The sequence below is a fragment of the Hippopotamus amphibius genome, chromosome 16 (genome assembly GCF_030028045.1).
Source record: "Hippopotamus amphibius kiboko isolate mHipAmp2 chromosome 16, mHipAmp2.hap2, whole genome shotgun sequence".
NCBI classification, from domain to species: Eukaryota; Metazoa; Chordata; class Mammalia; order Artiodactyla; family Hippopotamidae; genus Hippopotamus; species Hippopotamus amphibius.
In genome coordinates this window covers 51,734,467-51,755,915 of record NC_080201.1, presented here as the reverse complement: position 1 = coordinate 51,755,915, position 21,449 = coordinate 51,734,467, and the positions used below count along the sequence as shown (strand labels likewise).

At 49.9% G+C, this 21,449-nt stretch overlaps 2 protein-coding genes across 4 annotated transcripts; both read left to right on the top strand.

Moving 5' to 3' along the window:
- Positions 1 to 985: 985 nt before the first annotated feature.
- On the top strand, positions 986 to 14,602 carry BLVRB (biliverdin reductase B). Its single transcript, XM_057711951.1, has 5 exons — positions 986 to 1,166; positions 8,911 to 9,075; positions 9,221 to 9,310; positions 10,548 to 10,676; positions 14,347 to 14,602. The coding sequence occupies exons 1-5, from the start codon at positions 1,088 to 1,090 to the stop codon at positions 14,502 to 14,504; spliced, it is 621 nt and encodes a 206-aa protein (XP_057567934.1). The 5' UTR covers positions 986 to 1,087; the 3' UTR covers positions 14,505 to 14,602.
- Positions 14,559 to 20,250, top strand: SERTAD3 (SERTA domain containing 3). Of its 3 annotated transcripts, none has more exons than XM_057711954.1 (2): positions 14,559 to 14,663; positions 18,973 to 20,250. In XM_057711954.1, exon 2 carries the CDS (start codon positions 18,979 to 18,981, stop codon positions 19,573 to 19,575), a length of 597 nt encoding a protein of 198 aa, XP_057567937.1. In that variant the 5' UTR covers positions 14,559 to 14,663; positions 18,973 to 18,978; the 3' UTR covers positions 19,576 to 20,250. The 3 variants fall into 3 exon arrangements, with proteins under 3 accessions (XP_057567937.1, XP_057567935.1, XP_057567936.1); XM_057711952.1 differs by lacking the exon at positions 14,559 to 14,663 and adding an exon at positions 14,751 to 17,135; XM_057711953.1 differs by lacking the exon at positions 14,559 to 14,663 and adding an exon at positions 14,751 to 17,402.
- The last annotated feature ends 1,199 nt before the right edge of the window (positions 20,251 to 21,449 follow it).

Genomic DNA, 21,449 nt, shown 5'->3' with positions numbered 1-21,449 from the left:
TATGCCACACACTGTTGCACACTTCCATGGGGTCACAAAGAGTGTCATATACTCACACATCACAGACGGCTTCACCATCACACAGCGTCACACACTTTTACACCCTCAAACTTGTTACACCCGTTACATACTCACCTGGGGGTCATATATCCTGCACTGTCACACACTTACACATCACACAGTCACAAGTCACAAACAGCATCACAACAGTAACACCCACAGCCACACTCAAATGATGTCACAGTGTCACACACCGTACATGACACATACAATGTCACACACTAACAGTCACACTCTCCCACACAACACAATTCACACATGTCCCACACGCACACCATATCCCCCAGCGTCATGGATGCATACAGCATCACAGACTGACACACCATCACCCAGTGTCACCACAAGGTCACAGAAGAACAGCATCAATGCCTTCCACACGTGGTGTCACACACAGTCTCGCACTGTAATACCGTGTTTTACACAGAAGATGGCACATGGTGTCATCCACGACCATGCTCTCCCTTGGCGTTATTCACAGTCACACAGGGTCACACGGGCACATAGACACGCAGTTACACAGTGTCGCAGCCACACACCCACAACGTCCACCCTCACTTTCTCCCCTTGTAGCCTTGAGGAGGCCTTGGGGCATAGTGGGAGTCCCAGATCAGCCTGCTGGCCCTGATAGAAGGGGCGTGAGTGAAGAGAGAGCTGTGGGCGTGGCCCGCGCTCGCCCCGCCCTGGGAGGCCAGAGCGCAGAGGTGGGGCACTGGGCCCACCTTCCTAGACCTCCGGATACGGCCACGCCTCCCAGCCTAAGTGGAGGGCGGAGAGGGCGGAGAGGGCGGTGCTGGGCCGCAGGCGGAGGCGAGCGGACTCCCGCCCCGCCCATCCCGTGCTTAGCTAGAGGCGTGTCCTCATGGCCCCGCCCCTCGGCAGGAGTCTGGGGCCGGAGGCGGGCTGAGGCGTGGCCCTCTGAGCGGCCGCGCCCCGCCCCTACAGCTAGGGAAGGACCTAGAGCCCAGCAGCCCGTCGGTTCCCGCGTGTCCTGCGACTCCGCGGCCTCACACCCTCACGACCCCGCAGCATGGCGGTCAAGAAGATTGCCATCTTCGGCGCCACCGGCCGGACCGGGCTCACCACCCTGGCGCAGGCGGTGAAAGCAGGCATGAACCGGGGCGGGCAGGGAGTGTCACGGGCTGCACTGGACAGAACTTTAGAAAGTGGCGTCATGGAGTCGGGCCGAGGCTGGTTGGGGCCATCACTGCCTTTGTGTGTGAGGACCTAGGGAGCAAAGCAGGTGGCCACGGGGGCAGAAACGGGGGACGCTATGAGGGCCAATTTTATGTGAGTCCAAGGAAAAGGAATTGGCCTTGGGAGGCTGGGGACTGTATTGACAGGTTTAAACCCCATGCTCATACAAAATGTAGTTGTTATTGTGGTGGTGTTGGTGCTGGTGCTGGTGCTGGTTGTACACCCAGCAAGGGCTTAACTAAGCCAGGCATTGGGCTTACCTAAGCCAGGCATTGGGCTTACCTCCAGCACTGCCCTCTCTTCACGTGTTAAATCCTCACAGCACTCATGTGAGGTGGGGACTAGTATCACCTCACTTGACAGATGAGAAGACTGAGGCCCACTGAGTGACTTGCCCAGTGTCAACATGGCTGGAAAGTGGCAGTGCTGGAATTTGTACCCAGCGCATGCTCTTAACCGCCAAAAGTTCACTGGCTGTTGGGTTTGGGCGCCAAGGCTTAAAGTTGAAAAGGCTGAGGGGGTGGGTTGCTGTGAGCATCTAATGGGAAGAAAATCACAGAGACAAGGGTGAAGACTTGGGGACGGTCCTAGGAAAGTCAATGAGGGCTGAAAATTCGGAGCTGCCCCAGGAAAGGGGGCAGCAAACGGGATCAGTATTGCACAGCGGTACCCTGCCTCCACCATCCAGACTTTATTGGTCCAGACCTCGCCAACCCCCATCGGACGGAGCCTGGAACTTCCAGATATCGAGCCCCACCCTTGCTGGCCTCGGTGTCTCTAAAGATATTGACTATCTGGGTGCCCCGAAAGTGTGGAGGCCGCCAGGATCCCACCTGTCTCAGCTGTCTCCTAGCCCAGCTCTCCCTTGGAGGGCCTCTGCCTGAAAGTTCCCCATTAGGCCCACTGCTCTCCCCCTCCCCAGGAAGACCTAGTAAGGATCTTGACTTGTGGGGGACGGGACAAACAAATGTGCTGATAAACATTCCTCCGGGAGGAAGTAAGAGGGAGAAGTTGAAAGATGCTGAGTCACCCTGAGTCTCTGGATTTCCATGTTACTACCTTTCTCTTAACCCTGGGATCTATGAGATTTCACTCATCCACCCTGCTGGTCATAGCTGGGACTGCACCTGGGGGTGTGGAGCGCTGAGGCCTAGTGGAGTCCCTGCCTTCTCACTGTGGCTCTGACAATTGTCTTCAGAGCCACAGTGAACTTGAGCCTCGCTGTCCCCATTAGAAAAAGGAGGAGCTTGAATGAGCTGGGCTTTTATTTACCTCAGTGATTCTGTAGGGCTGAGTCCTGACAGGCACAGACTCTGATGCCCTGTGCCTGCATTCAGACCCCAGCTCTGCCACTTACCACCTGTGTGGTCAAATGACTTGTCATCTGTGTACCTAGATATCTGTAAAGTGAGGATGAAACTAGTAGAACTTGACTTGGGGCTCTTGTGATGATTAAATGAGGTAGTATATGGAAAATGCTTAGAACCGTGTCCAGCATATAGTTGGTGCTCAACAGGCATTCCTAGGCTGAGTGAACTCAGATTACAGCTGTGTGATCCTGGTCCAGTTACCTAAAATTGCCTTAGTTTCCCCATCCTCAAAATAATACAACCTACTTTGTGGGGTTGTTGCAATCTGAGGCTTTTCAACTGTGGGTCATAGTGAGTTCTGAAATATATAATCTGTCACAACAGTGTCAGAATGTATCACATGTTAAATATTGGGTTTATGAAACTTTTGTTTCAATTATATATGTATGAGTTTGTGTATACTGGGTTAGGGAGTAAAATCTATTTTGTATGGAGGGTTGAGGTCAAAAACTCTTAAAAGGGGCATGCTGTCTACAACTTACTCTCATATAGTTAGGAAAAAGCTTTATACACATATATAATTATACATGTGTGTTTATATTATATATACACAGAAGGATAAAGAGAATATGAGAATCTAGCTCTTACAGTCTTCCTATATGTCTGAATTTATTTGAAAATAAAAAATTAACAGAAAAAGATAAAGTAAGGAAATTGTTAAAAAAGGAAATGTTTAGAAATAACCTTATAAATGCTCTTGTTTTTTTTTTCCTTTTTCTTTTTTTTTCTTAATTTGGGGCATAGTCTTATTCTTTGTAAAGGGCAAAAGTTGTGAATTCTAAAACTATAGTTTGGTATGGTAGCCACTAGACACAAGTTGCTATTTAAATTTAAATGTGGGTTGTGTTAAAAATTTTGGGGGAAAAAAATACTTATTTGTAAAAAGAACTTAGCACAGCACCTGGCACCACATAGGAGGCTTTTTTTTTTTTTTTTTTTTTTGACCTAGCCTTCAGGCTTGTAGGATCTCAGTTCCCCAATCAGGGATTGAACCTGGGCCCTCGGCAGTGAGAGCGTGGAGTCCTAACCACTGGACGACCAGGAAATTCCCTAGGAGGCTCTCTATAAATGTCACTGATCACCAATAATACGACACTAATAGGTACTCTTGTATTGGGCCTGTGTCAGAGCTCTCACTGTCCATGAGAACGTTTCTCCTCCAAAATACCCACAACTTACTAGGGTCCATCTTAACTAATACAGTGGTAGTTAACCAGTGCCTACATTGGCACCCTGAAAGCCCCCATTGCTCCCCGATGAGTGTGAGGGCAGCACAAGTGTCATTCATTCCCTTATGACAGGTGGTCACAGGATGGAGATGCCAGGGATTGTGATCTTCACTGTAGAAAGGAGACTGAGGGCCACTTAGGGAAGGTGTTTCCTGAGGTTCCTCAGCCAGTAAGAGGTGGAGCTGGCCGTTCCCTGGCGGTCCAGTGGTCAAGACTCCGTGCTGCCACTGCAGGGGGCACGGGTTCGATCCCTGGTGAGGGAACTAAGATCCCTATTCCCAGGCTGGCCAAAAAAAAAAGTGGAGTCGGAGTTTGAACCCAGGTCCGTAGGACGGTATAGCCTGTGCGTTTGTGTTGATACGAAAGTCAGGGAGACCCCAAAAAAGTATAATAAGTAAATAAATTAAATGAAAAAAAAAAAAAAGTCAGGGAGGTGGTGGCAAATATGTCACAATCCCTGGACCCACAGGGCCTTTGGTTGATTCCAGGTCAGCATAAGTAGGGCCATGACAGAGGAAGCAGAACTGGCTGGGTTTCTGGAGAAAGGGGATAACGGTGCTTCAGGCAGAGGGGCATGTGCAAAGACCAGGAGGCAGGAGACAGCATGATGCATTTGAGGAACCGAAAGAAGCTCACTGGGTGAAAAGGGCCACATCCTGGGGGGCCCTGAAGGCTCTCATAAATAAGGAACATGACTATCTCAGGGCACGAGGAGTGGGGGGTGGGGGTCAGGGGAGCAATCTGAGCCAAGGGTGCTTTGCTCTAACTGTGGAAAGCTCTCTGTCTGGCTACTGTGTGGAATATGGGTTGGAAGGGTTGAGAGAGGCCAGGAGCCCAGGGAAGACTAGACCAGGACGGGAAATAAAATTGTGAGACGAAGAAAAGGTATAGTGACAACCAACCCCCGTATAGCGCTCTTTCCTGTGCCAAGCACTCTTCTGAGTTTTTCATTTGTTTGTTTGCATTTTGCATTTATGAAATAGCAGCTTTACTAAGATATTATTCACATACCATACAATGCAGCATGTGAAGTGTGCAATTCAGTGGTTTTTAGCATATTCAGACTTGTGCAAATATCATCACAATCAATTTAGATCCTTTTAATCACCACAAAAATAAACACCTAGAAGTACTCCCCGTTTTCCTGCTCAACCCCTTTCCCAGCCCTAGGCAGCCATTCATCTGCTTTTTGTTTATATAGATATGCCTGTTCTGGACTTTTCATATGAAATGGAGTCATACTCTATGTGGCTCTTTACAGACTGGCTTCCTTCACTTAGCAAAAAAATTTTTTTTCAAAGTTCATCCATGTGGTAGCCTGTGTATCATTTCTTTTTATTGTTGAATACTATTCTTTTTTTGGATATACTACATTTTATTTATCCATTCAGTTGTTGGAAACTTGGGTTGTTTCTACTTTTTTGGTTATGATGAGGAATGCCTCTATGAACATTCATGTACAAGTTTTGTGTGAATGTATATTTTCATTTCTCTTTGGCATATACCTAGGAGCGGAATTGCTGGGTCACGTGGTAACAATATGTTTAACCTTCTGAGGAGCTGCCAGATTGTCTTCCAAGATAGCTGTATCATTCCACATTCCCATCAGCAGTGTATGATGGTTCCTATTTCCCCACATGCACAGCAACATGTATTTTGTCTTTTTGGTTATGGCCATCCTAATGGGTATGAAATGGTATCTCCCTATGGTTTTGATTTGCATTTCCCTGATGGCTAATGATATTGAGTATCTTTTCATGTGTTTAGTGGCCATTTATATATCTTTGGGGAAATGTCTATTCAGATCTTTTGCCCAGCTTTTAATGTTCATCTTTTATTATCACGTTGTAGGAGTTCTCTATATATTCTAAATACAAGTCTCTTATCAGATATGTGATTTGCAAAATTTTTCTCCCATTCTGTTGAAAAGACAACTGTCTTTTCACTTTTTTTAAATTAATTAATTAATTTAATTTACTGGCTGCGTTGGGTCTTCATTGCTGCACACGGGCTTTCTCTAGTTGATGCGAGTGGGGGCTACTCTTCACTGTGGTGCGAGGGCTCCTCATTGTAGTGGGTGGCTTCTCTTGTTGCGGAGCACAAGCTCTAGGTGCGTGGGCTTCAATAGTTGCGGCACATGGGCTCAATAGTTGTGGCTCACGGGCTCTAGAGCATAGGCTCAATAGTTGTGGTGCACGGGCTTAGTTGCTCCGCAGCATGTGGAATCTTCCCAGAGCAGGGCTGGAACCCGCGTCCCCTGCATTGGCCGGCGGGTTCTTAACCACTGTGCCACCTAGGAAAGTCCTCACTTCCTTGACAGTGTCCTTGGAAGCACAGAAAGTTTTAATTTTGATGACGTCTAATATATCTATTTTTTCTTTCGTTGCTTGTGCTTTTGGTGTCATAGCTAGGATACCATTGCCTAATCCAAAGACACAAAGATTTATGCCTATGTTTGCTTCTAAGATTTTTTTAACTCTTTTTTAAAAATTTATTTATTTATTTGGTTGCACCAGGTCTTAGTTGCAGCACGTGGGCTCCTTACTTGTGGCATGTGAACTCTTAGTTGCAGCATGCATGTGGGATCTAGTTCCCCGACCAGGGATCGAACCTGGGCCCCCTGCATTGGGAGTCTTATCCACTGCGCCTTCAGGGAGGTCCCTCTTCTAAGATTTTTATAGTTTTAGCACTTACATTTAGGTCTTTGATCATTCTGAGTTAATTCTTATATATGGTGTGAGGTAGTAGGGATCCAACTTCATTCTTTTATATATGAATATCCAGTTGTCTCTGCACTGCTTGTTGAAATGGTGTACTTTCCCCACTGAATTGTCTGGGCATCCTTGTCAAAAATCAACCAACTGGACTTCCCTGGTGGTCCAGTGGCTAAGACTTCACGCTTCCAACGCAGGGGGCCTCGGTTCAATCCCTGGTCAGGGAACTAGATCCCACAAGCCTCAACTAAAGATCCCACGTGCCACAGGTAAAAAGATCCTGCACAACTAAGACTCAGTGCAGCCAAATAAATAAGTAAATGTTTTTTAAAAAAATCAACCAGCTACATTAAACTTTTAGAAATATTATTTAGGGAGTTCCTGGCGGTCCAGTGGTTAGGACTTGGCATTTTCACTGCTGTGGCCCTGGGTTCAATCCCTGGTTGGGGAACTACATTCCCCCACGCTGTGCGGTGCAGCCAAACAAACAAACAAAAAAAGAAATATTATTTAAACCTACAACAGCCCTTTAAGGTAGAGACTATTATTAGTGTCATTTTACAAATGAAGGTCGTAAGGCCCAGATGGATTAAGTGACTTGCCCAGGGTCACAGCTAGCTAGTGGTAGGGCCAGACAGGATTCAAACCCAGGGTTACTTTGAGGATTAAATAAGCTGATAAATGTAAGGCATTTGGCACCTGGCATATAGTGAGCACTCTATAAATATTATCACTGCCCCAGAGTGTACACATTTCTAATCATTCGTTTTTTACATATATGATGGCAACAATCAGGAGAACTGGAACCGGGGAATTCCCTGGTGGTCCAGTGGTGAGGACTCAGCTTTTATTGCTGAGGACCCGGGTTCAGTCGCTGGTCGGGGAACTAAGATCCCACAAGCTGCAGCACGTGGCTGGAAAAGAGAGAGAGAGAAAGAGAAATGGAACAATTTTGTTGGTTTCCCTTTTCCTTTATCACTTCAGATTAATCCTCTGATAGGTACCAGTGATGACCAATGAAGTTTCCTGGTATCATTATGCACTCACAGATTTTTGTGTATTTGATGTGCTTCAATTCTTTGCCATCAGTACTCTTTTGGACAAATTATATTGCCCCCATGTGCCCTGTGGAAACCCCTTCAAGTGGCTTCTGTGTCCTTTTGACACCCCATCATTCTTTAAACACCACCTTACCAGCTGGCAGTACAAGATGTTTCAGGTTCCTCTTGCTCTCCCTTGCCTGGCCCAGCAAGCAGCCATTTGTTCAAGGAGCTCTGGCTCATTTTTCACGAGAATGCTATTTTGAGGCTGTCTTCATCAGCTCAGGCTGCTATAACAAAATACCATAGACTGGATGGCTTAAACAACAGACATTTTTCACAGTTCTAGAGACTGGGAAGTTCAAGATCAAGGTACCAACAGGTTTGGTTTCTGATGAGGGCCCTCTTCCTGGCTTGCAGATGGGCTACTTCTTGCTGTGTCCTCACGTGGTAGAGAGAGAGAGAGAGCACCTTGGTCTTCCTCTTCTTATAAGGACACTGATCCCATTATGGGGACCCTACCTTCATGACCTCATCTAAACGTAATTACCTCCCAAAGGCTCCATCTCAAAATACCATCGCGTTAGGGGTTAGAGCCTCAGCATATGAATTCAGCATATGACACAAGCACTCAGTCCGTAACAGAGACTACAACTACTAATTTTACTTTATTTTTTTTTTGCAGTACACATAAACATTAATATATTGTGGCATTGTTTAAAACAAAGGAAGAAATATGTTGGTTGTAAACTTTAAAAGGGAGTGTATGTGTCAGAAGGGGGGACACAGAGTTACAGAGTTATCCAAAATTCTTTTGGGAGGTGACATGCCAAAGTGATGTTCAAAATCTTTAGTGACCGCTAAGGCAGGACCCAGCCCCTCAGAAGTAAGACCTGGGGGACCAAACTCAATGGTGGACAACCTTTGGGCAACTCATGTCCTCAGTTGCTCCAGGACCATGGATGAGGGGGAGAGGCATAGACCAGTATGGTGCCCGGCATTAACCCTTTGGTTGCTAGAGGGTGGAAAAGTTGCAGGAGTGGGGAGTGCAGGGCAGAGGAGACGCTTGGAGACATCAGAGCAGGTTATTTATGAACCAACACCAAGGTACCACCTTATTTTAACAACCAGCTGAGTATCAGCTGTGGGTATGCCAAAAAAAACGTTTGAAGACCATTGTCTCAGGACAGGGGATCTGGGGGATGGATTTGGGGGTTCATGGCACCCTCTGGGACTCAGCCTCTGCATCCCGTGAGTGCCTGCCTACAAGTCAACTGACCTGCCTCTCTGCCCCTCTTTGCAGGCTATGAGGTGACAGTGCTGGTGCGGGACACCTCCAGGCTGCCCTCTGATGGGCCCCAGCCGGCCCACGTGATAGTGGGTGACGTTCGGCAGGCGGCCGATGTGGACAAGACTGTGGCTGGGCAGGACGCCGTCATCGTGCTGCTGGGCACCCGCAATGACCTCAGTACTGGGCCTCCCCTCTGTCCACGGCCCACCCCTGCACCTCGGCCCCCAGCACCACCCCCGCCCCCAGCCCCACCCCTGCCACCCCTGCCACCCCCGCCACCGCCGCCGCCCGCCAGTGACAGCCACTCTCTGTCTCCTCTAAGGTCCTACCACAGTGATGTCCGAGGGTGCCCGGAACATTGTGGCAGCCATGAAGGCCCACGGCGTGGACAAGGTCGTGGCCTGCACCTCGGGTGGGTGGCGGGTCATAGGGGTGGGGCTGAAGAGTGGGGGATGGGTACTGGACAGGCAGCCCAGAGGCTTCTGCAAGGTGCATTAGAGCCACTCCAAGTTACTGTGCATTTATTGAGCACCAACTGTGTGCCTGAACCTTGCTGGATGATGCCAGAGACACAATAGAGCCCTGGGCCCTGTACTCATGGTTCTCACAAGTAGGAGGGAAGTGGCCACAGAGCCATCATCAAACAGTGACCAGCCAGAGCAGTCAGGACCAGGATCAGGGGGAGCACCCAGGCAGAGGGGTCAAGGTCAGGGTTCAGGTGGAGTATGGGCAGAGGGATCAGGACTGGAATAGAATACACAGGCCAGGTCTTTACCCTCACAGAGCTCTCAATTTAGGATGAGGTGGTATTAAACAAATGGTTGCCCTGAATAATCTGAAAGGAGGGCTGCAGGGTGCATAGCAGGAGCAGTTAATGCAGACAGCATTTATTGAGCACTTACTGTGTGCTTGGCACCATCTGAGCACCTTACAGATGAATGGCACTTAATCCTCTCAAAACTCCTTTGAGTAGTACTTATATTCATGGTGGAACATAGTAGGTGCTCAGTGAATAGTTGCTGTTCTTATTGTTTCCCTTGTATAGCTTAGGGAGCGGAGGCACAGAGAGGCCCATCACCTTACCTGAGATCACACAGCCTGTGGCTGGCAGAGCTGGGGTGTGGAACCAGGCTGTCTGTCTCCACCGTCCCCACTCCTCACCTCTGTTCCATCACACCTGTTGTCTCCCAGGGAAGAGAAGTGACATGAGGGAGGAGTGGGGAGAGTAAGGGGATCCAGGCTTAGGGGTCAGCATTTGCAAAGGCTGTGAGGCAGAAGGGAGCATGGCTGGAGAGTGTTGGGTGGTGAGGTCAGGGGACCAATGCGGCCAGATCAGGTGGGGCCTTGTGGACCTGATGGGGCCTTTGTTTTTACCCTGGGTGAGACAGGGTCACAGATGAGTTCTGATCCCTCTGTCTCTGCCAGGGAAACAGAATGTGGGGGGCAGAGCCAGGGAGACCAGAGAGGAGGCTGCTGCCATGGTCTAGGCAGGAGGTAACTGGACAGGAGCAGGTAGAGTGAGAAGCCTGTAGAAACTGGAGGGCAGTCGTGAGCCTCCGTAGGGCTTGGTCCTGGCAGGAGACCTGCGGGCGATGGGCCTGGCCAGGCTGTCCTCAAGCCTTGGCTAATCCTGCCCTGTGTCCCCCCAGCCTTCCTACTGTGGGACCCGTCCACGGTGCCCCCAAGACTGCAGGATGTGACCGATGACCACATCCGGATGCACAAGATACTGCAGGAGTCAGGCCTGAAGTACGTGGCTGTGATGCCACCACACATAGGTGAGTGGGCGGGGACCCAGCTGCAGGGTCACCACCAGCCTGCCCTCTCCTGTCCTCTGGTGACATTTGCTGGGCCTTCCCTGGCCAGCCTAAAATTACAAACCCTCCCCCTACACTTTCTGTCCTCTTTCCTGCTTCATTTTATCTCCTTTCTAACATACTTTTCAGTCATCTCTGTTGTACAAACTCTTCAAAATTTAGAAATGTAAAACAAAACCCTTGTTTATTATGACTGTCTCTCTCAGTACTGGGAGCTGACTAGGCTCTGGGGGCGCTTCTTGCTGGGGTGTCGCATGCCGTTGCTTAGTTGCTGGCAGTAGAGTCATGTGGAAGGAAGCTGGTGCTGGATGCAGACTGTGTATCACTGGAACTCCTGCAGGGCACCTCTCCTATGTCAGAGCTCTCAGTGCTGCTTCCGATGTATTCTCTTTATTAGAAGGAAGTTTTGGGACTTCCCTGGTGGCGCAGTGGTTAAGACTTCAAGCTCTAGGGGCCCAGGTTCGATCCCTGGTCAGGAGACTAGATCCCACATGCATGCCGCAACTGAGTCACATGCCACAACTAAAAAGGTCCCACATCCCGCAACTAAAAAAGATCCCGCATGCCGCAACGGAGACCCGGCGCAGCCAAATAAATAAATAAATATTTTTAAAAAAAGAAGAAGAAGGAGAAGCAGTAAGTTATCCCGGGGCTGCCCCACATTCAAGGGACGGGGACTTACGCTTCACACCATCTCTTTCTTTCTTTTTTTAAAAACCCATATATTTACTTATTTATTTATTCAGCCACGCCACACAGCTTGCGGGGATCTTAGTTCCCTGATCGGGGATTGAACCCATGCCCCCTGCAGTGGAAGCCGGGAGTCCTAACCACTGGACCACCAGGGAATTCCCTCGTTTCCTTCTTCATCTTACTTAGCATGTGTCTCCCTCACTAGAATTTTGAAGTCTGAAGTTTTGTTCGAAGGCACAGGTTCTGTCTCGTTTTGATTACAGCTGTGTTCCTAGGGCCTGGAACAGGACTTGGCACGTAGTAGGTGCTCAGTAAATATTTGTTGGATGAACTAATACTGGGGAAGATGCCTTACCTCCAGGTGGTGCTGTGGAGGGAACCACACCCTCTTTTCCCCTCCCAGGTCTGGAATCCACATTGAGAGAGACAGAGTCAGACCGAGAGAGAGATTCATTCATTTACAAATGTCTCTTGCATAGGAAGTGGGTGCCTGGGCGCCGTTACAAGTACCAATGATATAGTCTCTACTCTCATGAGGCTTACCTCTCTAGCGTCTCTAGCGGGGGTGACAAACGGAAGATAGATGATCTATACTACTGTTGGGTCTTACTATGCTGAATGAAGAAACCGTAAAGCTTGGTGAAGAGAGTGATGGGGTACTGCTTATAGCAGAGGCTCTCTAAGGAGATGGCTTTCGTGCCCTGAGGAAGGGAATCGGGTGAGTGTCTGGGGCAAGGGAGGATATCCCGGGATGAGGGAACAGCAGTGCGGAGGCCCGAGCTGGGCACTTGTATCTCCTTCACATTTGCCTGCCTGTGATGAGCAGTTCTGCTGTGCCCTCTGCCTTCTGCCTGGAGGAAGAGCAGACCTGCACGCCTTACAGAGGTTCGAGTAAAGTGTCGACGTTAGGTTCAGTTCAGGACCCTATTGGGACAAGAATCCTAAGCTTTGAATCAGTGGTGAATCTGCATGGTGGAGAAGCTGGGGAAAGTCCCACCCCTAGCACTGTGTGGACTTCAGGCCTGTGGCCTCTGAGCCTCAGTTTCCTCATCTCTAAACAGGGCTCATGATATTATTTCTTGACCTCCCAGGTTTGAAGTGAATACCCAGAAAGATCATGCCTAAAAATTATTTAACACAAAGGTTTGTTTGTTTGTTTTAGTTCTTTGTGTGTGTGTGTGTGTATGAAGACTTTGAAACCTCCAGAAAAGTTAAAGAAATTAAAGGTTTATGAATACCCATAAATCCTTCATCTAGGTTCACTGGTTAACATTTTGGCCTGTTTACTTTTTCTATCTGTCTATCAATCATCTCTGCATGCATCTAATGTGTATGTGTATATATGTGAATACATATGTAGTATATGTATATTTTTTTAAATAAGTGTGTGTCTGATTTCTCTTTCTTTTCTTCCTTTTTCTCTTTCTTTCTTTCTTTCTTTCTTTCTTTCTTTCTTTCTTTCTTTCTTTCTTTCTTTCTTTCTTTCTTTCTTTCTTTCTTTCTTTCTTTCTTTCTTTCTTTCTCCCCTCCCCTCCCCTCCCCTCCCCTCCCCTCCCCTCCCCTCCCCTCCCCTCCCCTCCCCTTCCCTTCCCTGGCTGAACCATTTGAAAGTACATTGCAGACATCGGCACACTTAACTCGTAGAACCTCTTATAAGGCATCTTCCAAGAAGAGATATTTGGCTACGAACTGCAGTACTGTTATTGCACCAACGGAACTGACATTAACTCTGTCACATCATTTAGTATCCACCCCATATTCAGATTTCCCCAGTTGCCAAAAAAAAATATTTTCCAACCTCCCCCTCCCCTCAAAATCAGGATCCAATCCAGGATCGTGTTGTGTTTAGTCTCTGTGTCACCTTTAATCTGGAAACATCCTCTATATCCTTTTTTTTTTTTAATGTTTTTCATAACATGAAACATAACTGGCCAGGTGTCTTTTTTTTTTTTACACATATATACATTCTTTTTAATATTCTTTTTTATTATAGCTTATCCCAGGGCATTGAATGTAGTTCTCTGTGCTATATATGGTAGGACTTTGTTGTCCCAGGTGTCTTTTAAAATATTCCACATTCTGGATTTCTGTGGTGGTTTTCTTACAGACTCAGATTAAACATTTTTGGCAGGATTGCCACATGGGTGAGGGTGTGTTTTTCTTACTGCACATACAACCTGGTTATTCCAGGTTGTCTCTGCGCTGGTATGCTGCATTTGATCCCTAAGTTAAGTTGGTCACTGTCAGATGGTATTTTTAATTATCATAATGCAGGCACTAGATGCCCTGGTAACAGCCAGGTCATGGTGGGGGGGTAGGGGGGCACAGGGCAAATCTAGCCTTTGCCACTGGGACGTGACCCTTTGCAACCTTGAGACATGACTTCCTCTCTCCAAGGCTCAATTTGCCCACTTGTAAAATAGAATGAATAATAATAGTCCCTAGCCCATTCTCTGCTTTATTTCTCTCCATCTAACATATTGTCTATTTTACTTATTAGTTGCCTCTTCCTAGTGACTGTCTGCATGCTGAGGGCAGGGATTCATGTCTGTTTTGTCCCTTGTGGGGTGCCCAGCACCTGACACATAATAAGTCATCAATAAAAGTTTGGCGAATGGGACTTGCCTAGTGGTACAGTAGTTAAGACACCACGCGTCCACTGCAGAGAGTTCGGGTTCGATCCCTGGTCAGGGAAGTTCTGCATGCCTCGTGGTGTGACCAAAAGGAAAAAAAAGTATTTGGCGAATGAAGTAAAGGGTACAGATTACGCCCTACACGTGGAAAGGGTTTGATACAGTTTTGGCTCTTATACCATCTTACACCACCTGGGCTGGGCACACTGTAGACACCCTGGGATGGCCACAGGAGTGATCACATGTTGGTTGGGGGAGGGGAATGGACATCTGATTTACCCAGTCCCTCCATCTTTACCTCGCAGGTGACCAACCGCTGACTGGGGCCTACTCAGTGACCCTGGATGGACGAGGGCCCTCGAGGGTCATCTCCAAACACGACCTGGGCCACTTCATGCTGCGCTGCCTCACCACCGATGAGTACAATGGGCACAGCACCTACCCCTCCCACCAGTATGAGTAGGGCTCTGGCCTGGCCAGGGGGACAGCATCCTGGGAAACAGAGAACAAAGGAAAGGAGCAATAAATCTTGAGCCAGGAGCTTCAAGTGATTCTAGAGGACCCACCTCTGACTCTTCCTCTGTGTGTCTCAGTGTCTCTGCCTCTGTGTTAGATTTTCCAGGTACTCATTCATTCCTTGCCTCGCTTGGTCCTGTGCGGGGGACCCAATGGTGACTGTGGGGACCCAGTGGTGACCCTGCCTTCACAGATCTCACAGTCCAGTGGGGAAGACAGCCCTGCCCCGTCGGTGACAACACAGAGTGGTCAGGACTCTGATGGAGGAAGCACAGAGGGCTGAGGGACCCAGCTTGAGGAGCAAACAGGGTTCTGTGGAATAGGGGATGTCCCACCTGGTTTAGTGAGAATGAACCAGGAGAAGGTTCTGGGCAGAAGATACCGCATGAGCAAAGGCCAGGAGGCTGGAGAGCACATGGCTCCTTTGAAGAACTAAAATCTGTCCCCTACAGTTAATAACACTTTGTTCAGAGGAGAGGAGCAATCGGCCCCAAAAGGCTGTTTGAAGGCCACTCAACTGTCCAGGGTTGTAAAAAGTTGAAGGTTTAGTTGAAGGTGTTATGCAAGGAGTGGAGCTGGGGAGGGAACCCCGTCAGGTTGTGTTTTATAAAGCTCCCCTTGGCTACTGTGTGTAGGTGGATCAGAGGATAAAAGAGTGGAGGCTGGGAACCCAAGGGGCGCCCAGAAGCGGAGAAGGGAGAGTGGGCAGGAGGGAGCCTGAGTGGACAGTTCGTGGAGAGGGCAGGGAGGTATCCAGAAAGGAGCCTAAAGCTATATCCTGGAGATGGGGTTTTAGCGGGGCCACCCTGAGAAGAAAACCCTGGAGGGGCAAGTTTGCGAGGGGGAAGGGGGTGAATTGCCCCTTCCTAATCATGTCCCTCCTTGGAGTCTACCTTTGTTCCCCAGAGACACATTTCCCAGGCCTGAGCAAGCCCACGCAGTCTCCCCTCTGTACCTACCCACTCCCACCCCTGCCCCCAAAATCCATTCCAATCCTGTACTGCTTCTGAAAACAGCTGGACGACTTGGTTAACAAATTCCAACCGGTGAGAACTGGTCTGAGGAGTCTTAAACCTACCTTCCTGGGGGGTGGCCTGGAGAAAACTGCCTCCTTGTCCCCTTGGTGAGAACATTGAGGGGTGGGGCAATGCTGTTCAGGCTTTCAGGGCACTAGCACTGTTTTATTTCTGCCTTCTTTATTTCTTTCTGTCACACAGTCTGGGCATTTAACAAACTTTCACTGGGTGCCTGCTTTGTGTCCAGCCCTGTGCTAGGCGATGCTGTGGACCAAGCAGTGGGTGACTGAGATAACCTTGGTACATGTCCTCAGGGCCCCACAGTACAGACAGTGACAGCCCAGGGCAAGGATGGGGGAGGCAGGGGCAGAGGAGTCAAGGCCTAGAAAGGGGAAGCACAGGACACCATGGGAGCCCCAGAATGGGTCCTAACCCATCCTAGAGCCTCAGAGAGGGCTTCATCCTTTGAGACGAGTTCTGATGAGAATTCCGGGTTCTGGGAATTGAGGATACATTTTCAGGATGGGAAAGCAAATTGAAAGATCCAGAGGCCTTTTATTTTTCTCATTTTTGAGCACTTGCTATGTACCTGGGATTGTTGTAGGCACTGGGGATAAGGCAGGGAAGAAAACAGAATCTCTGTTCATGGTGGTGGAGAGCACTTGAAGCCATTTTAGAAAAACTTAAAGTCAATGGTGTCACAGGTTTGTAGGGAGCAAGAAGGGGTGTGCATCAGGCCAGACCTGAAGGGCACTGAAGCAAAAATATGAGTTTGAACTTTGTCCCTGGGATAGTGGGGAGCCATGAACCAGTTTCCAGCAGCAGGGGTGCCACCCTGAGAGAGGAAGGATGGGGCGTCAGGAGGATGTATGAGGCACCACCAGAGGACATGCTGAGAAGTCCTTATAAGAAGAAGGCCGCGGGGTAAAGTGTGGTGGGCAGGACAGGGGCGGTGAAGGGGCGGGGCTGCGATCGCCCAGGCAACACAGGCCGCGCCAAGCTATTGGCTGGTCTTCAAAGCGTCATCCTCCCCCGCCCCGCAGCGTCCGGCCTCTGAGCCCAGGGGGCGCGGCCTCAGCTAGAGGCTCAGCCCCTCCCGTCTGGAAAGCCGGGTGGAATGGGGCAGTGCCAGCCAGTCTTGCTCCGAGATGCGGTCCAGGCCGGTGTAAAGGGATCGCAGAGAGCAATAATGACGATCTTGGAGCGAGGACAGTAACTGAGTTGAAAGAAACCGCGTGGATATCCCCGCCACTCTAGCGACGCGGCCCCGCCTCCCAGCGAGTCGGAATCCTTTAAATGGTCCGCGGAGCAAGGGAGGGGAGGGCAGGCAGGGCGTCTCCTCGGGGGGGACGTAAGGTGGCCCCGCCCAGCCAATCCTCGCCCCGGGGCGGGCAGGACTCCAGCAAATCGTGGCTCGCGGCTCGGCTCGCAGGCGGAGCTGGGTGGGCCAGAGGCCAGACCGAGAGGCCCCGGGGAGGTGATCGAGGCCCCTACCCAGCATTGGAGGGTCCGCAAAGCCGCGGGCGTTCCCGGAGGTGGTCATTGCGAACCTGGCAGCTGAGGTGAGGTGTGGCTGCCTGGCTTGGGATCTGCCTTGGGTTGAGGGAGGCGGAGGCGCGTCCCCCAGGGCTGTGGAGGCGGAGTACGGGCGGGAGTAGGGGGCGCAGATTAAGGGTGATGATAGGGTTTTAGGGGAGGGTTGGGGACCGGAGTTTCGAGATCCTGGACGGAAGGCGAAGTTTTGGGGGCAGGATCTTCGAGTGGAGGGAGTTTGACGCTGGGACATGGGGTGTTCGGAGAAGGGAGAAAACTAGAAAGGAACTTTTGGGGTAGGAAATCTGAAGATTAGGACAATTCGGGTCTCCGGGACGGGTTGAATTCGGGGTCCTAGTGTTCAGGAAAAGGTGTGAGGGGTTGGGCTGGGATCTGGGCATTTGGAGAAGCGAGAGAACTAGCGGCAAGGACTCTTGGTCTCCAAGACGCAGCGGCGGAGAGGGGGGTGCTAGGGAGAGGTCCCTGTCAAGACCTGTCTTGGAACCAGAGCGGGGAGACTGGAGGTGAAGTCGAGAAGCATTTGAAAGACGGGAAAACGGGATAGTGGACGGGAGGAGGTCTCAAAACTGAGATACCCACTGTCCCGAACGGAATGAGTCGGGGAGCGTTTGTAAGTCTTTGAGCATTGTGTCGGGGCTGGGTCTCTGAACCCGAGAGCAGTTAGAGGGAAGAATCCAGGACACTCTGTGGTCCGAAGGAAAGCAGTTTTAGAGCCAGAGTCTGGAGTGGGGGAAGGGTGTTCCGGGCGTGGAGCTCAGACCCGCCGCCCTGGAGGCAGCGGAGGGCGGGGCTCGGCGGGCGCCTGGCAGCTGGACGTCCGGGTTCCCTTCCCCCACGTACTCCGGGCCCCTCTGCGCATGCAGTTGGGGAGGGCGGGGAAGGTTAGTCCCTGCGGCGTGCGGAGCCCTCCGGGGATTGTAGTGCGCGCTCAGCGTCAGTGCGTATACCCGGCGGCTATTGGCCCACATTTCCCAGAAGGCCCTGGGCCAAATTGGGCCGTGCCTGAAGGCTGAAAGGGGAATCCGTAGATGGGGCGGGGCCTGTAGGGGACCGAGGTCTGGTTGGATGGGCCGGTAGGGGCGGGGCTTGGCGTGCGTCGAGTTCTAGCCAGTTTTCCTGTGGGGCGGGCCCTAGGGGAACCTGAAGGCACCGCGGCGGGAACGAGGGAGGCTTCTTCTCTGTCATCAGGAGCGCTCCAGGTCAGTTAGGGAGAGGGCGTGGACAGAAATATCTTCACTGTGGAAGAAGAGTGTCCACAAATAGGTGCCCTTAGAGGGGTCCAAGTGGCTGGAATATAGTAGACACTCAAATAAAAATATTGAATGAGTAAATGGCAACTTTTTTTTTTTTTTGTCAATTAACTCTTGTTCATTAAGTGTGTAATGTCACATTGCTTCCCAAGATCACGCAGCTGATAGTGTGAAAGGCAGAATTCAAACCCAGGTTTCTCTGCTTCGAGGCCAGGTCTCTGTACTCAACACGTGTCTTGTGTATGCCACATTTGAAGAAAAGAGTATTGTGGAAAGAACAGCTTTAAGATATAGGGGAACTTGAGTTAGGATCCTCATCTTGCAGATAAGGAAATTGAGTCTCAAGGAGGTAAATTCACTATTTGAGGGCACATGGGCAAGTAAGTGGGATTCAGACCTAGCTGTGTTTAAGTCCAGATCTTGTATTCTTGATCATATACATGTACTCTCCTCCTTAGCCTTGTGGGATTCATGCTATCTCCAGTTTATAGATGCAGAAACTGAAGTTTGGATCATTACGAATCAACAGCCGTACAGGAGATTCGGGGTTTGGACTAGCCCTGCTGTGCCTAACTTGCCCCTCTTCTCTCCACAGGGCATCATGGTAGGAGGCTTGAAAAGGAAACACTCAGATTTGGAGGAGGAAGAGGAGGATGAGAAGTGGGACTGGGGTCCAGCAGGCCTGCGGAGCTACCAGCAAGCCCTGCTCCGCATCTCCCTAGACAAAGTCCAGCGAAGTCTGGGCCCCCGAGCACCCAGCCTTCGCAGGCATGTCCTCATCCACAACACCCTCCAGCAGCTCCAAGCTGCACTTTGCCTGACTCCTGCACCTGCCCTGCCCCCGGAGCCCCTCTTCCTGGGTGAGGAGGACTTCTCCCTGTCGGCCACCATCGGCTCTATTCTCAGGGAGCTGGACACCTCCATGGATGAGACTGAGCCCCCTCAGAATCCAGTGGCTCCCCCGGGCCCCCAGAATGAAGTGCTGCCCCAGCCTGATCCAGTCTTCTTAGAAGCTCTGAGCTCCCGGTACCTGGGGGACTCCAGCCTGGATGACTTCTTTCTGGACATTGACACATCTGCAGTGGAGAAGGAGCCTACACTAGCCCCACCAGAGCCTCCTCACAACCTTTTCTGTGCCCCAGGGTCCTGGGAGTGGAATGAACTAGATCACATCATGGAAATCATTCTGGGATCCTAAGACTTTGACTGAGGGGGGCTTCTTCCACATCTCAGTCTTGGTGGGCTGAATCCTTGGATGCAACTCTGTGTGTGTGTGTGCGCGTGCGTGTGTGTGTGAGTTTGTGTGTGTTGATGGGGCCTTGAAGCAGTGGCTGTGGCCTCCTTTCCTCCCATTTCAGGGTTCCACAAATTGTCTTGCATGTGTGTGTGTGTGTGTGTCTGGTTATCACAGCCTTCTGTGAAGGTGGGTCTTCCTGAATTAATTTATCTGTTCCAAATGCCTTAATGAGACTCTGTTTCTGGGAGTCTGATTTCCCACTTCCACATTTCTTCTGCCTTTCCCTCCAGTTCCTACTCCCCTTGTGTCCACTGGGGCCTCAGGGAAGATAAGCTGGGCCTGTCAAAGGATGACAGGGATGTGCTGCCTGGTTGCTATGGAAACCCAGCCTCTGCCTCTTGCACCTTCAGGTAATGGGAGGGGCTGGCCTCCTCCCCGCCAGGCTGAACCCCACCTCCTTCACAGCACCCCAGTCCCAGCAGCCTCCTGATTCATGACCAGGCCGGACCACGTGCAATAGGGTGGAAACCAAACTGCTCCGTGCCGCATTATTTAAAAGAAAGGCGGGTTTTGTGGGGGGTTTTTTTTCGGGTTTTTTTTTTCCTTTTTTGATTGTTTGTAATGGTTTTTTTTTAATAAAAGTATTTTGGAAGGGATGGTGTTGCCTAAAGTTTCTAAACTTCAGTGGGTCAGTGGGAGGGACCTGGTAATTCCCTAGACTCCTGTATCCATTCCCTGTCAAAGTTGGGGCAGGTATATTATTAAACATAACGTTTATTGAATGCTTATTAAGAGCACTGTTCTACCTACTTTATATGAATTGTCATCTAAGCCTCATGATTATATAGAAATAGATACTGTTGCCACATTTTACATTGAAGGGGCCTAAGGGAGGTTCAGAGAGGCCAAGTTACTTGCTCAGGGTCACACAGCTAGGAAGAATGAGGACCAAGGAGCTAGAACTCAAATTCAGTCTACCTCCAGGGCCTTCTTAACTATTGTATTTGTTGCTTCGTGGTAGATGTAGACTCCTCAGACACATGGGTGGACACAGGAGGGAGAAACTGGGTTACATGAGTTACAAGTCAAATGATAGGGGCCTCTGGCACTTAAAAGTCAGCCTTTTCATTATGTGAAATGTGCTGCTGAGGCCCAAAGGAGAAAGAAAATGCCCAAAGACCCCCCAGTACTAACAGCAGATCTTTCTAGAAAACTGATGGCTAGGAAGCAAAGTTAATCTAATGATTTATTTGGGGGTGCAAGCTCAGGCTAGTGAGAGGCCAAAAAAAAGGAGGCCTGGGAAGATGTATGTTGCTGCAGGGACTTCCCTGGCGGTCCAGTGGTTAAGACGCCATACTTCCAACGCAAGGGGTGTGGAACTAAAATCCCACATGCTGCAAGGTGCAGCCAAAAAAAAATTGCACTGGCTAGGCCTCCACTAAGACCTTTGAAGATGTGGCAACAGGTACCTTAACACAGCATTTAGGGACTTTTCTGGAAGGGTTGCAAGGAGGAACTGCACGTGGGTGTAACACACAGGGAAAGGAGGGGAATTTTGCCTTTGCTTTCTGGCTCAAAGCCAGATTCTCACCCTGAGAGGGGCATTGCATCTAAGTCTGAAAACAGCCGGGTAACTAAAAAGTGGGTGCCAATATGGAGAAAGAGAGGAGGTGATCAAGGGGATCTCAAAAAGGTAGATGAGGCCCACGTCTCAATGTGGATGCCCAATGGATCATGTCTAACTCCTTAAAACTTGGTGACTTCTCACACCCAGAATAAAACCCCAACCCCTGCATGTCCTGATGATCTTGCTCCTAACTTCCCCAAATTAATCA

Bases quoted from the DNA above. Each gene is read 5' to 3' on its own strand.
- BLVRB (XM_057711951.1), top strand. From the start codon at position 1,088: ATGGCGGTCAAGAAGATTGCCATCTTCGGCGCCACCGGCCGGACCGGG. The intron at 1,167-8,910 runs GCATGAACCGGG...CCCTCTTTGCAG, and splicing joins GGCGCAGGCGGTGAAAGCAG to GCTATGAGGTGACAGTGCTG. The intron at 10,677-14,346 runs GTGAGTGGGCGG...TTTACCTCGCAG, and splicing joins TGTGATGCCACCACACATAG to GTGACCAACCGCTGACTGGG.
- SERTAD3 (XM_057711954.1), top strand. From the start codon at position 18,979: ATGGTAGGAGGCTTGAAAAGGAAACACTCAGATTTGGAGGAGGAAGAG.